Source organism: Capsicum annuum, chromosome 3 (assembly GCF_002878395.1).
Source record: "Capsicum annuum cultivar UCD-10X-F1 chromosome 3, UCD10Xv1.1, whole genome shotgun sequence".
NCBI lineage: Eukaryota > Viridiplantae > Streptophyta > Magnoliopsida > Solanales > Solanaceae > Capsicum > Capsicum annuum.
Window position 1 is genome coordinate 258,642,176 of NC_061113.1, and position 15,845 is coordinate 258,658,020.

At 28.1% G+C, this 15,845-nt stretch overlaps 2 protein-coding genes across 8 annotated transcripts; both read right to left on the minus strand.

Annotated features, from left to right (window-relative positions):
- Window positions 1–4,063: 4,063 nt before the first annotated feature.
- On the minus strand, window positions 4,064–13,879 carry LOC107862006 (CASP-like protein 1C2). Of its 7 annotated transcripts, none has more exons than XR_007053913.1 (4): window positions 10,461–12,631; window positions 10,014–10,222; window positions 6,280–6,382; window positions 4,064–4,535 (listed from the first exon to the last, which is right to left on the minus strand). XR_007053913.1 is itself a non-coding variant. In XM_047409923.1 (4 exons), exons 1-4 carry the CDS (start codon window positions 12,690–12,692, stop codon window positions 4,482–4,484), a joined length of 420 nt encoding a protein of 139 aa, XP_047265879.1. In that variant the 5' UTR covers window positions 12,693–13,879; the 3' UTR covers window positions 4,064–4,481. The 7 variants fall into 7 exon arrangements, 2 of the variants coding, with proteins under 2 accessions (XP_047265879.1, XP_016562917.1); XR_007053912.1 differs by having other exon boundaries at window positions 10,303–12,631; XR_007053911.1 differs by having other exon boundaries at window positions 10,411–12,630.
- LOC124896903 lies at window positions 13,190–15,160 on the minus strand. Its single transcript, XM_047408779.1, has 2 exons — window positions 15,144–15,160; window positions 13,190–13,538 (listed from the first exon to the last, which is right to left on the minus strand). Exons 1-2 carry the CDS (start codon window positions 15,158–15,160, stop codon window positions 13,190–13,192), a joined length of 366 nt encoding a protein of 121 aa, XP_047264735.1.
- Between the last annotated feature and the right edge of the window lie 685 nt (window positions 15,161–15,845).

A 15,845-nucleotide genomic window follows, 5' to 3' on the forward strand; every position in this document is an offset into this window, starting at 1 on the left:
AAATATTCCAAAAATAGAACTCTATTAAGGAAATACTCCTATAAATATTGAGATGCGCGTTAAACTGGAGAATAAACTGTTTACTTATTGGGATGATTGATGCTCATCTAACTTGATTCGGTTGCGTCTCTAGATTGGTAGATGGTTAATTTTCTAACCCTCAACCTCTTCACTATTTTTGTCAACATAATAGAATTCAATGTCTGTGTGTATATATCTTCTTTGTTTTCATTCAAGTCAATCTTTAGTGTCAAAATTTTTGCTCAGACAAAAATTATTTTCATCAAAACTTTGGTTTTGTGATCACTATTGTATTATTTTATTGTAATTTACAGGTCGTAAATGAATTTACAGGTAGTAGATGAATGTCGGTCGGCTTTGAAAATTTTTTTTAGGTAAAGGTTAGGTTTATTTGTATTGTTTTTATATCTCTATTGTGGTATTATTTTGTTATAGCTTACATGTGGTGGATGAGTGTCGGACGACTTTGGAGAATTTTTTGTGTAAAAGTTAGATTTAATTATATTGTTTTGATGTCTCTATCATCGTATTGTTTTATTGCAGTTTATGGTAGATGAATGTTGATCGACTTTAAGATTTTTTTTTAGTAAAGGTTAGATTTAATTAAATCAATTCTCCAAAAGATGTTGAATTTAAATATTGTATTCATCTTTATTATTTAAACAAATATCCTATTTAGTTTAACGTTTGAACTTAATAAAGTGAGGTATATGCACGAGGCGCGTACACCTAAACTAATTATACAAAATAACATAAACATACACCTTAACTTATCACTAGACTCATTTGGCCCGTAATAAGTCCAGATCCAAACTATAATAATATTTACATTTAGGCAAAATGGTTCGATGGATCCTTGTACTATGTTCGTTTTGTAATATGGATACTCTCACTTACATATTTATCATTTGGACCCTTGAACCCACTAAAAAACAACATTTTAAACCCTTTTTCGGTGAGTATAATACCCTCACCCTACGTCAGCTGCCATGTCATCTTTCACGTCATTTTTAAGTATAAAAAATATTAAATATTAAAATAAATAAAATCCAACCCCCCCCCTTTTCCCCCCCCCCCCCCCCCCCCCCCCTTTTTATTAATCTTCTTCTTGCCTTTTTTTTTTTCCATATACTTCTCCCTCCTCTTCTGATTCTTCTTATTCTTTTTGCTCTTTGAAAAAATTGAGAAGTGAGAATTGAAGAAGTTGATTGTGTTGATTTGTTTGTTTCTTGTTGTTTGTTTGAAAAAAATGAGAAGTGAGAATCGAAGAAGTTGATTGTGTTTATTTATTTGTTTCTTGTTGATTCTTGTTGTTTGTTTGGAAAGATTGAGAAGCGAGAATCGAAGAAGTTGATTTTGTCTTGGATTAAGAGAGTGTTCACAACTTCTTTCCGACTCATGTATTGTCGAAGATACTGCTCTATCCGATTTTGCACCTGAAATTCAAGACAACCATCATTTTTTTTTCACACAACTGTGTGCAGCCAGATCTCAGGATTACTCAATTTGTAGCAGCTGATGATTATGAGAACTCATCTAAGTAGGACATCCAAGCTTTTATGTTTTATGGGGAGTAGTTGGAGGTTAAGCTACAGAGAAGCATAGTGAGATCACAATGCTAGAGTATACAGTATTGGTTGAAGTCGACGTTATTAGATTCTTGTTGTTTGTTTGAAAAAAATGAGAAATGAGAATCGAAGAAGAAAGAAAATCACATAATTTGTTAGTTTGTTTCTTGTTGATTCTTCATCTTCATCTTCATCTTTTGATTCTTGTTGGTTGTGTTGATTTGTTTGGAAAAAAATTGCTCAAGTTCTATTCATTGTGTTGATTTGTTTGTTTTTATGTTGTGAATTGTTGTACTTTAGGCTTGAGAAGTTGCACTTTGCAATTGCAATTGTGATTTTACAATGGCCATGGCATTCGGTGGGGGACTGGTGGACAGCGGTGGGGTGGGGTGGGGGTGCTGGACGGGGGAGGGGTCTTTTTTATTTTTTCTTAAAAATTATTATTTTTTAACTTTTAAAAATATGTTTAAATTTAAAAAGTTGTAGTTGGAGGATTTTTTTAAAATTTTTAAAATTATTTTAATATAATATAACCAAAAATTGACCCCCACTCGCACGCGCCTTGTCCTAGTCAACTATTTTAATGCCACATAGGTCTGGTCGACGGTCAAATGGTTTAAAATGTTGCTTTTTAGTGAGTTCAAGGGTCCAGATGACAAACATGTAAGTGGAGTATCCACATTACAAAACGGACATAATACAAGGATCCATCGAACCATTTTACCTTATATTTATAAAGATCATTTTATTTTTTTGTTATTCTGCTTTTTGTTTATTTTTGTATAATATTATATTAATTAAAAATAGTTCAATAATTTCTCAATATTTCTAAAATATTATATCACATATTTATTATTATTGTTTGTCCTATTTTCTTTAGTTCGCTTCATTTCATAAAAAATGTTTCTTTTCTTTCTTAGAAACTGCTCAGGACTGCAAGATTAAAAAAAATAGTGTGGTCTTCTCTACATATCTTTAATTTAAAATCATAAAATTAAAAAATATTTGTTATTTTTAAAAATTTCATGCTAAGTCAAAATCAGATAAATAAATTAAAATAAAGGGAGTAAAAGTTTTTGTAAGTTAAAAAATAACTTTTTCAAACAAATGCATGCGTTAAAACTCTTTTTTTTTTTACTGGAAATTTTTGAATTAAAGCCTTTAACAATCTAAATTGAGTTTTGCCCTATGTTGAATCAACTTCTTTTAATTTTTTCCTCAACTAAATTTATATTGGCTAACACATTTTTTAAATAAAAAAGTATAAAAAATACTCGATGCTACAAATTATTGTATGACCACGTCACTAAAGTTAATTTATAAATATATATAACATTGAATTGAATAATTATAAATCTAATTCAATACATTACTTTTGTAGATGTTTCTTCAATTGGTGAAAGCTTATAAGGTTATTGAAACTTCAATTAGGGGTAAAAGGCAAAATAAAGTTTCTTGTGAGGATTTAAAAATTAATTATTCTCTCTTATTATTATTTTCAAATAAAAGAACTTTGAATAACTCTTAATTTTTTATTTGGTTCGATAAATAGATCTTGTGTGGTGTCATTATCACCTTATTTTTTTGTATAAGTAACATAAATCTCAACTCTTTTATAATTATTTACATTACTTCCCGCTTCTTTAATTACTTTACTCTCTCTTCCGATTCTTATACGTAAGACAACCAACACATACATAAAAACCTTTGTATATGTGAATTTGTTACCGCCTTTAAAAATGATAATAACAGATTTCCCTGTCATTAAGGACGTAATTATCGTAACTAATTTAATAAGTGGATTACTGCATCCCTTACAACTAATGAAATTCAAATTTTAAAAACAACAAATAAATAAAAATCAAATCAGACGAAAAAAATAAATCAAAAATAATTTGATCACTGATTTTTTTATCATTTTTGAAGAAGAAGAAAATTAATTGAATTTCAAGAAGATGAATATTGATATTCTTTTGAGGTACTCTGCTCAATGGAGAACCGAAACCGAATATGTTAATTATAAAAGTGAAGGGATTGTTGTCGCTGAATTAATAAATTATTTGAGGTTGATTTCGCCAATTGCTGCCGAATTAAGCATTGACTAAACTCAAAAAATATTGATGTACGTTATGTTGTCGATGACAATGAATAACCTTTTCATATCCGGAACTGATCTTAATGTAGTGTTAATTGTAGCATTTTTATTATTATGATATGCAACACAAATTTAAACATAAAAAAAAATTCTTAAGTTTGAACTTTGAATTTAAATGATCCTTATTTGTTAACAATATGAAATATTAATAATGTACGACATGAGTCAATTAAAACTAAAGGACTTGAATCAATTAAGTAAACTATGAAATTAATTAAAACTAAAAAAGCATAAGAGAAAATGACTCAAGAACGGATCGACAACCATATAAGAATAATAGTACTAGTTATAAATTAATTTTAAAAATAAAAAAAGGCAATTACGAATCAAAGAAACGAAACTAGAGTTTATAACTTTCACATGTTTTTCTACTCCTATCTAGATAGAATAGAGTAGGTGCCCGCACGATCCAGTTAGTTAGTTGGTACTAAGAAAAGGGAATGAAAAGATTAGGAATACTGATGTTAAGCCTGTAAAAAGAAAAACGGAAAGAAATTTATCTTCTAGTTCGATACTAGTCTGCAGTATAGCACACCACTTAATACTAATGAATCAACAAAGCAAAGTAGAAAAAAACCTTAATTTCCTCTAATTGTCATCTTCACTTTTGATTAGGAGAGGATTGAAGATGACGTGGAAAAAATAAAAAAGAAGTGAGGCAATCGTGAATACTCCACAAGCGGATGTAACAGTGGCTCCTAATACTATTGAGCAGTAAATTGGAACAAAACGGCAAATTAATAGGTCTCGAATGCTGCAGCGCAACTTGCAATAAGTGTCATTGTAATAACCTACACATATATAAAAAAAAATAGAGAGTAATATAAGCTTTAATCATGGAAAAATTAATATAAACACTACCGCCAAAAAATATATTTAGCAGCAATAACTTAACTAATGTTAAAATATGTCTTTTCTTTTAGTGCAATTATTAATAACAACTGCATTTTACATTTTTTTTAAAAATGTTTCTAAAGTCTAGAACACATTGATTCAATGACAATTAAGTAATATCGATAAAAATTTTAACATTTTTTATTCAAGTGCAAATTTATTACTACTAAAAGTGTTTTTGTTGTAGTGAAAGGTGCATGGTTAAATGAATAATGATATGTTAATTAACATAATTATTTATTTATATACTTAATATATGAAATCTTGAAGAATGAAAAGAATTTTGTTATACAAATTACAAAGTACTTGTTATTTTATCCAACTAAGTAACTCAACATTATTTCTAATTAATTAATATCTTTCTGCAAAACATTTTCATGAAAACATCTCCGATTTGGTGAAAAAAGCCAAATAATTGGTATTATTATTTAAATATCTTAAATCAATTCTTTATATTGTTACTCAACTTAAGAAAATGTCCCTCTAAAGTCATTTTTTTTTTTTGTTCCAATAATATCATTCTGCATTTTTTTTTACAAACTAATAATTTCTAAAAGTGACTCAAAAATGAGAAAAAAACTACCAAAATAGTCTAGGAAGTTCGAAATTCGAATTTAAATAGTTCTTATTTTTTACATGAAATATTAATAGGGCTCAAATTATTTTTACTTTTACTTCTTACATTAAATTTTAATATATTTTATCAATAAGTGCATAATATAATTTAAAAATACACAAATATTAAAAATAAATTAAAAAGACAACGAATGTTAATTTAGAGCTTAAAATAGGTAGCTATATTTTAAATGAAATAAATGAGAAGTAAATTTATTGTCCAAATTGGAATATGTATTCAATTTTTACGGCCAAGTTGATGAGGCGATATAATTTCTCTGAATAATGTCACAAGATTGATAAAAATAATATCGAAACCTTAAAGCATTTTTAAGTTACAAAATGGTTATATAAAATTACCTAATTTTATTTGATAGTGAATGATTGATGCTATTATCATGGTATCTATTAATATGCATTGTTTTTTACAATAAAAATCCTTTAAAATATTTATATATGGTTCTTCTACTAGCTAGAGACTCCATTTTTTTTTTTTTTTTGATTTATAGGAATTCATAAGAATTGTAATTTTTTTGACAATAATTTTGGAGTAAAAGAAACTAACAACTAATTTGAACTATTTCACAAAAATAAAGATTAATCCTAAAATGAATAAATATAGAAGATTATTTTATTATTGAACTCCTAAGTTTTCAAATAAATACAGTACATATAAGTTTATTTCTAACAATTTATTTATAATATTTGGTGGAAGTCGTTAAATTTAATTTAACATCGCAGTTAGAAGCTGAAAGAAAATTGCACTTATCAAGTTTTATAGCTGAAAGGTTAATAATATTTCATATTGTTAACTAACAAGGTTAAGGGGCTTTTTTGATTATTCTTTTTAGTCACTTTTAATAATTATTAATTTTTAAGAAAAATGCATTAAGTTGAGTGACATTATTGAATCAAAGAAAAGATAAATGAATTTAGTGAAATATTTTTTTAAGTTGAATCACAATATGAGGAATTTACTCTTATTTTTTCCAAAGAAAAGAACAGTAAATAAGAGAAGTAGATTACCGTATCCAAAACAACGACCAACTTCCATAGACGACTTCCATCAGGAAGAATCATAACTAGAAGGTTGAAAGCAGCTCCAATAAAATTTACAGCTATAAAGAACCTGATCATCAAATTAAAATTATTATAAAGTTGTTAATTAAATTTAAGTATTGACACCTTTGTTTTTCGTGAAATAAATATTTTAAAATAATACATTAAGTGGGAGTTTGGCCAATAAATCAAAAAATTTTGAAGTTGAAATTAGAGTTGTGTTTGTTCATGAATATAATTGGAGTTGTTTTTTAATTTCTGTGAGAGAAGAAGGATGAAAAAAAGTGAAAATAAGTTTTTCTTGTTTTTACTTTTTCAAATACAACTTCAAATTGTATTTGAAATTCTCATGGCCAAATATGAACTTAAAGTTGAATTTGACATAAAGTAAAAATTATTTTCGAAAAAATAAAAAAAATTTATGGCCGAACAGGCCCTAAGAATCTTTCAGAAGCATATATCTTTAATAGAGTAGCATATTTGACATTCAAAGCGGTATTGATTATTTTATGGTCTCATATATATATAACCGACAAGTCCGTCCGAACCAAGCATAAAGAAAGATTTATTTTTACTAACTATATACAATTAAAAAAAAAGGGGAAATATAAGTTTTTGATCACTTAATAGTAATTGAAAAAGAAAATAGTCATTTCAGATCTCTTACATATAAATATAAAAATAAAAATAAAAATATTTAAGTGTAAAAAGACATAAAACTAATATATATATACAATAATAATATATTGAGTGTATTTTCACGTAGTGAGATTTGAGGAGGGTAGAGTATACACAGACAATATAATATAGGTTGTTTTCGATAAACCCCGGCTTAGAGCCAATGACAATATAACAAACACAACATAAATACATATAAACTTGTACAGTATGCAAAATAAACTAACAACGCTAGTCACAAGATCATACTAGAGCCACACGATAATACTAAATTCTCTCTCTCTCTCTCTCTCTCTCTCTCTCTATATATATATATATATATATATATATATATATATTCTAATATATAGAAGTGTGAAGGGAAGCAGGTGACCGTCGTGCATGCTTCTTCCGTTATTTTACTGTATCACTCCTAATTAATTATTATGTCATTTAAGTATTAAAAATTAATAATATTTAACAAAAAATATAAAATAATATTTATGACATGTTTGTTTCAGTTGCTAATTTTATTATTTCATCCATAATTAATTGCTATAAGTTATTTAAATATTAAAAAAATTAATAATATTTAATAAAAAAGATAAAATAAACACAAAAAATGGTAAACAAACTATTGAAGTTTTAAATTAGAGAAAAGACATTCCCCCCCCCCCCCCCCCCCGATCTTGTCCTCCAAACTCACTTTAGTACTTAAATCTAACTTTCGTTTATTTACCCCCTTAACATCTTTAAAGTGAATTATTTCCCCCACCCTCAAATGCTGATGTGGCATTTAAAAAAAAAGGGCGCGTTTCAGATTTTTCTTCTTCTTTTCTCACTTATTTTACATATATATATAAAAGAAAATACTCCTTTCTTCTTCAATACCCCCGACCCCCCTTCACCTCTCATCCCCACCCCACACCCACACCATTTTATTCTCCACTACATCAACAAACACCAACACTCATTTTCTACAATAATAAATTTTTACATTAACAACCTCAAACACATCCTCCAACAACACTTTCCTCCATTTTATTTTTTTTCCATTAATACATTCTCCAACAAAGAAATTGAAGACATTAAATTGCTTCATTAATTCAGTTCGAAGAATAACAAAATTGAAAGAAATTTTCGTAACTTTTATTTTTAAAGTTCATTGTTCCTTCTCTATTCTTTATTTATGTTTACATCTTCAAGGGTGAATTTGGTGGTTGAAAACTTGAAAAAGTTTGATTGAAGGTTGAGATGGTGTTTAATGGAAGAAAAAATTTAATTTGATATTTTTGTAATTGTTCTCTAATGATGTTAATTAAGGAAAGTGAAAAAAAAAAATGGAGGTAGGGAAAGGGGTTGGTTGGAATAAGAGAAAGAAATAGAGGGGGCGGGGGCGGAGGTGGAGACGGGGTTGGGTGGTTTGAAAAAGAAGAAAAATGAGGGATGGGGTGGACGAAAATTGAAATTGAAGGTGGGGTGGGAGGTTGTTAATGGAGGAAAATTGAAAAACAATGGAGATGAAGTGGGTTTGAGGGAGGAGGAGAGCTGGTGGGGGACGTAAAGAGGGGCAGGGCGGGCAGGATGGGGTGGGGGTGTGAAGAAGAAAGAAAATGGGGGTGGGGATGCACTTTTTATTTAATATATATAAATATGTATATATAAATATAAATAAATATATATATTTATATAAAAAAAATAATATATATTTGTTATTTTTTTAAAAAAAATATATAAAAATAATGTGGGAGGGATTATTTTTTTTTTTTAAAATAGTAATTTCTTATGTGGCAATGACGTGGCTCCAACGTGGTATTAACATGCATTGATGTGTAAGCGAGCGTAACACACTCTCCGTTGTGAGAGTGGTATTCAATTTTGAGGGGTGAAAACAATTTACTTTAAAGATGTTAAAGGGGTAAATAAATGAAAGTTAAATTTAAGTGCTAAAGTGAGTTTTGAAGACAAGTTCAGGGGGAAAAGATGTCTTCTCTCTTTAAATTAACTTGACATCTTATATAAGGCCCGCCTAATTTTTTTTCACAATTATTTTTTATATTAATTTTGTTATACCACTTCTAATAAGTTATTTCCTAATAGATTATTATATGTCATTTACATATTAAAAAATTAATAATATTTAATAAAAAAAGTAAAATAAACATTTATGATATGTTTGTTTCAGCTGTTTCAACTGTAATTTTACTATTTCATCCTTAATTAATTATTATGAGTCATCTAAATATTAAAAAAAAATATTTAATAAAAAAAATGAAAAAAATGATAAATTAACTATTAATGTTTTAAAAATTAACTTGACATCTTATATGATATCCGCTTAAATTTTTTTCACAACTATTTTTATAGTAATTTTATTGTATTACTTCTAATAAGTTATTATGAGTCATTTAAGACATGTCTACTTCGAGACTTCAATCGTGATATTTGATGAGTCTCGAAATTATATCAGAGTCACTTAAATTGAAATGGAAGAAAAAGTAATATAAATTTCAATAATTAAAAACTTAAATTATTCTAAAAAAATATAATAGACTATCAATGCTACAAAAACTTTGGACAAGGAGAGTATTATAAATTATAATGACTAACAACTTAAAATAATAAATTACAATGTCAAAAAACTATTATAAATTACAATAGCTAACAATTTAAAATATTTAAAAGATATATAAAATATAATTAATTATCAAAATTTTAGACGGACCCGTGCTAGCATATAAGTGGCCTACATAACCAATTCTCTCGATAATTTCTTAGGTCTATAAGTAAACCACATATCTTGATATAAATAATATCAATATTATATGTTTAACTAACAATAGTTTAACTTGGAATGGTAAGTCATTTACCATTTTTATCATCAATGAATGTTTATGATAATTTTTTTTAACATTATACATAAGATCCACGCATGGAACTTAATTGAACCCTATGACTTAAGTCTCAAAGCCAAATAGAGACCAATCTAAAATTTAAGAAGAGATATAATAACAAACATATAATATGAAATAAAAAAATCTTACTTAAAGCTGTTCCAATTTTTGTATGTTGCTTTGAATGGGTAACCATTGTTGGAATTCTTGTAAGGTGGTAAAATATAATATCCATCTTTTATATAGACTGTTTGTCTGCTAGACAACATGGTAAGTGCGGCTGCTAATGTTATAACAAAGATTATGAATCTTACTCCCATCGAAACTTTTGTCTTTGCCATTCTTGCAAACTTGTATCCCTGCAGAAGTAAAAAGACAAGCAAATCAGATCAAACTAACGAAAGTTCGAAAGTAAAGTACCTTTGCAACAAAAACATACCTAGAATAATCACACAAAGTAGGATTTATTTAGGGTAGAATGTATGCAAACCTTTAGAGATAATTTTTCCAAAGCATGCAAAACATATATTGTATGAAAGACACTCACCGATGCCGAAATACTTTTAATTTTACAAAACTTGGGAGAAAAAAAGTAACCTTGATTCAATGAAATTGAGAAGAAGCAACAGTTTTTGTTTAACAAAGCAGATAATTTAGTAAAGGAACGAAGAAATGACTGAGAGGAGGGGGAGGCTTTAGGAAGAAGGAATTTCTAATAGAAGAAAATCAGACCACGCAACATATATTTAAGGTTTTGTGTAATAATACACAAAGACACTTATTATTATTTACCAAATATAGTTTTATAAGGTTTTGTGTTATAATACATAAAGACACTTATTATTATTTACCAAATGTAGTTTTATAAGGTTTTGTGTTATAATACATAAAGACACTTATTATTATTTACCAAATGTAGTTTTATAAGGTTTTGTGTTATTATACATAAAGACACTTATTATTATTTACGAAGTATAGTTTTATGTCACAAAACGTAGCACATCTGAATTGTAATTTTTTTTTTTATAAATAACACAAATCACAACCCTTTCTTGAATTACTTTACTCTCTCCCAATTCATATAAATAAGACAGCCGTCATATACATTGAAACCTTTGTATTTGCAAATTTATTATGACTTTAAAAATGAAAATAACGGAAACCTTTGTATATACGAATTTAATACGTCTTTAAAAATGAAAATAACGAATTCCCCTGCCATTAAGGACGCGCCCCATTTTATCTTGTGAAAAACAAAATTCGACATGACTACTATTCTAGGAGATTGTTTAAAGAATGTAAAGAGTCAAAACCTAACGTATTAAGATGAGTTAGGACAGCATTCTAGACTACTACGAACCTATTATTGATTATCTTAGTCTTAATTCACCAGAAATTCGAGTAAAAGTTTAAATTACCTCGAAAGGAAGGTGTTAAACATATTTCGAGATTCAAAAAGATGATTCTCAACTAATCAGTATTTTACGTGAGATTTCTATGTGATAAACAAAGACCACTTATTTCATAAAGTTAATGTTAGCTATGTGATAAAATAATGAATAAAACAAAACATGTTATTTAATTATTTTTAATCACCAAGTGACGATAAAAACAAGATAAGAAATAATAAAAAGCAGATAAGCAAGAAACCAGAAATGACATAATTTATGACAAAATATTTCTATTAAATTAAAGAGCCTAACTACCCCAAACAAATAAACATATAAATAAAGTAAATAAAAGACCAAATTTGAAAAGTCAGGCCAAGAAATTATTTTTGATTTTATTCGAATCAATAGCCAACTTGTTGATCATTACCAAACCCACTAGCCAGTAACCGAATTCTAAACAAGTGACAATTCGTACCGTCTATGATAACTGTTAATTTATTATATAAAAGATAATTAAATATGCTGTAAATTAACAAAAATGCTGAAAATTAATTTGAGTGCTAGAAAATTAATTTTATGTGCTGAAAAATTTTTTATGGCTGAAAAATAATTTTAATATACTCAATATATGCTGAAAGATAATTTTATGTGCTGAAAAAAAAAATTTATGGCTGAAAAATAATTTTAATATACTCAACATATGCTGAAAGTTAATTTTATATGCTGGAAAAAGTGTTTAATTGCCAAAACCTATTTTAAAGGGCGAAAAAATGTTCAATTACTAAAGATTATTTTAGTGAACTGATAAATAATGTTTAATTGCGAGAAATTGATTTTCATGCCTGAAATTGTCTCGGAGGAATGTTAGTTAAACAATCCAAATAATAAGATTAGATGTTGAAAAATGAATTAAATGCGTAATAAGCCAATTTGACGTATTTAAAGTGATGTTGATTTATAAAGTGAATTATTAATCCTAATCATGCTTTCTACGCAACAAACAAGTAAATTAGTAAATTCTAAATTACATTTGTTTGCCTAAGTGGTTCACATAGCATAGAAAGCACATAAGTTCCCGGCCCCCCAAGCAGTCCACTATAATTTTATTAGTATACCAATGTTTACAAAAATTATTACAATATAATGAATTAAAATAAAGGAAAAGGAATGGACAATTCCTTTCCAATATCAAGGAGACTCTTCAAATTCCCGAAATTATCTACGAGACAATACAAGCGAAAATATAAAGTAATATATCTATGAGACAATACAAGCGAAAATATAAAGTAACAAAGATATAGTAAGCAAACACCAAATAATTTCTATAGATATGTTTATTAGCATCATCATATAAGGTATTGAAATTGCATCAATAAAGACTTACCGATTGATAGTAATGAAAGTCAAGCAGCGCGAACCCCAAGTGCAGCACTTTCATGAAGTAGAGATTTTCAGTTTTGAGAATATTTTATGTAATCAATCAATGAAACTTTTCCGTAAATATCAAAACCACACTTATATCAGTCAAATAAGTGAAAGAAAAAATATTTCAGAGTCAATTAATCAAATTATAAAGTGAAAATTGTATAATAATTTACCATAAATAGACATATACCAAAATAACAAAGGCGGCAAATGTTGATATGGACAGCTTAATTTATTTACAAAAAGTCGGACATTAGGATTAAGATAAAACTTGCATAAGGGTTTTTACATATAACAAACTAGAGATGAACATGAACACGTAATTAAACGAATTGAATCAAAATTTGGAGTCAAATATCACGAATTTTAGATCTAAGAGGTTTAATTTAAGGCAATTCGCAACCAAAGAAAACAAACATGCAAGTTAAACCAAAGCAAACAAACATGCAATTAAGGGATTGAGAAATCAAACCGGACAACACTTGGATTCCTTAAAAACCGCGCCGGTCATCAATTCGGGCAAGGATGTGACCGGTGAAAGGGAAGAGAGGCTGAATCACGGCTAGTGATTGCACCGGAGACGGCGACTGAGATGGCGGCTGCATGGATTAGCGGCGGCGGTTGCCCGCTTCTCCGGTGGAGGCGGCGTTGGCTGGTAGTTCGCCGGTCGCTGTGCAGCGACGTTGGCGGTTGATGGTCGCGGCTGGCGGGTCCTGCAGGTGGGTGACGGGTGAAGGACGCCGGCGGAGAAGTGGCAGCGACGGTTTTGGCTGGTTCGCCGTTGTTGGACGGAGATATAGGAGAGACGGCGGTGATGGCGGATTTAGAGAGAGAAAGTGGTAGAGATTGATGTGGGCGGCTGTTTTTGAGTAAATGAGGATTAGAATTTGTTTGGATGGTGATTTTTTGTGGTGTGATACGATATGGTTATCAAGAAAATCATGTTTATTTTGATTATTTTCTATTAGACTTATGATATGATAATTTTTCATGATTTGTAATCATGAAATTGTTCAATTTTTAGAATCATAGTTTTTCATGATTTTTTATTTTTTACTTTTAATTATGTTCTCATATAATGTTATCTAATCCTCAGATGAACCCACTGTACCAACTCCTACTGCAGTTTCATCATCACCAACTGGGGCATGGAATAGATGTGCTAGCATGTTTAACGCACATAAAATCAAATCACTTTGAATATAAATCATAAATTGTTATCTCCTCTCTCCATATTTATACGATATTATTTCAGTTTTACAACTCCAGAATGTTTAATTCGGTTCAACAATAAGTAATATTTTCCCACAAATGTGTTTTCAATCCAAAATCATCTAACTGTATCTACGTTACCAAAAGAATTTAAGTTATAGGCACTATATAGTGTGTAGATCTACCTAGTTAATTTCAACCTCTCATATCATCAATTAATGTTTATTCACTCTTATCTATAATAATTGTGGTGTCGATTCACATCAACTTGTATATACCTCAACTAATTTCATGATTTATCTGTCACCTCTCATCATTTCACCATCTATAAGTACACAATAAGTTTGTCCACCAAGACTAGAAGGATACGTGAAAATAAATCACCTAGTATCTTTATTCTCCTCTGGTTATTGACTTAAAAATTTCTCATACTATTTTTAATGAGATGATTTCAAATTCATTCATAAACTTCGAAATCAGTCAAATAATATCACCTAAACAGGGACATAAATAAGGAAAAATTTCATAAATAGCAACTCTGTAGTCTTAATTATAACTTTTATAACAACAGTTTCATAATTATGAAAAATAGCAAATTGTATTTGTATTTAAGTAAAATGTTGTTATATAAATACATATACAAATATATATGTATTACTCATAAATACATATGCACAACTGAAAAATACATATTCTTCTATTACTATAAAGTGGGTAAAATATTGCTACTTTTGCTATAAATTGTAATTTTGAAAAAGTGTTGCTATTTATTGTAATTATAGTTTTAAGGATGCTAGTTTCTGTAATTTTTCATATAAATAAACACACATAAAGTAAAAAATACGACTAAGGAATAACAAAAATATTTTTTTCTAAAAAAAGGAAGAAGAAGAAGTACCGATTTGAAGTTCAATATTAACAGGATACTAATCCATATCAACAGATTATGTATCCTACTTTACCACTCTACAAGTTGTTAAGTAAAGTTTTGTTAGAGGTTTGGTGGTAGATGCTCTTTGAATGTGTTTTTATAAGCCAGTGATAACACAAAGAAAATCCTGCTCATAGTTAATAAGAAAATACCCCTAATTATTTTAAATTTTAAATTTATAATATTTAAGGGTATTTTAGTAAATTTACCCGTTATGATACAGTACCGTACCATCAAATAAAAGAAAAGCTGTTATTAAATAGCAGTGAATGATACAATCTATCCAAACATTGTATTATACTATACTACACAATACCATACCATACTGTACCGTACATTATAAAATCATGACAAACCACCATCCAAACAGATTGTTAGGGTTCTTCCCTTTTCTATAAAAGGAAAGAGGCCAAGGTTTAATCTCAGTCATTGGATTACTTTTGATAAACGGCTGGGATTAAAATTATTTAAAAATAGGTTAGCAATTGAAATTTGACATGAGACCAAAGATTAAAGTTAAATTAAGGCTAAAATTGATATCAATGAGATTAAAATTGGCTAAAAATTAAATGCAAAAAGAGAAAAATTGATGAAAAAAAGATGCTAGTTTAATAATAATAATAATAATAATAATAATAATAATAATAATTATTATTATTATTATTATTATTATTATTATTAATAATAATAGACCAAATGTTTGTAAGAAATTATAAGTACGAACAAATTATGTGTAATGTTATATTTAAATTATCAATTTATATGAAAAATATGAAGTAAAAGTCATAAAATAAAATGTATATTTTCGGATTGTGAATGTGACACGTCAAAATTTTATTTGATATCAAAATAATGCGTGAAAATATTAATATTTAAAATTCATAATTTTGATAAAATAACAACTTACGGAGCATCGGGAGGTCAAAATTAGGTGTCAACAGCTTTCCTTTTGTTGCTTGAGAATGATGAAAGAATTATCGAGCAACAAAAGTTTACGTAGTAGCCAATTTTGTCCGATCGAAA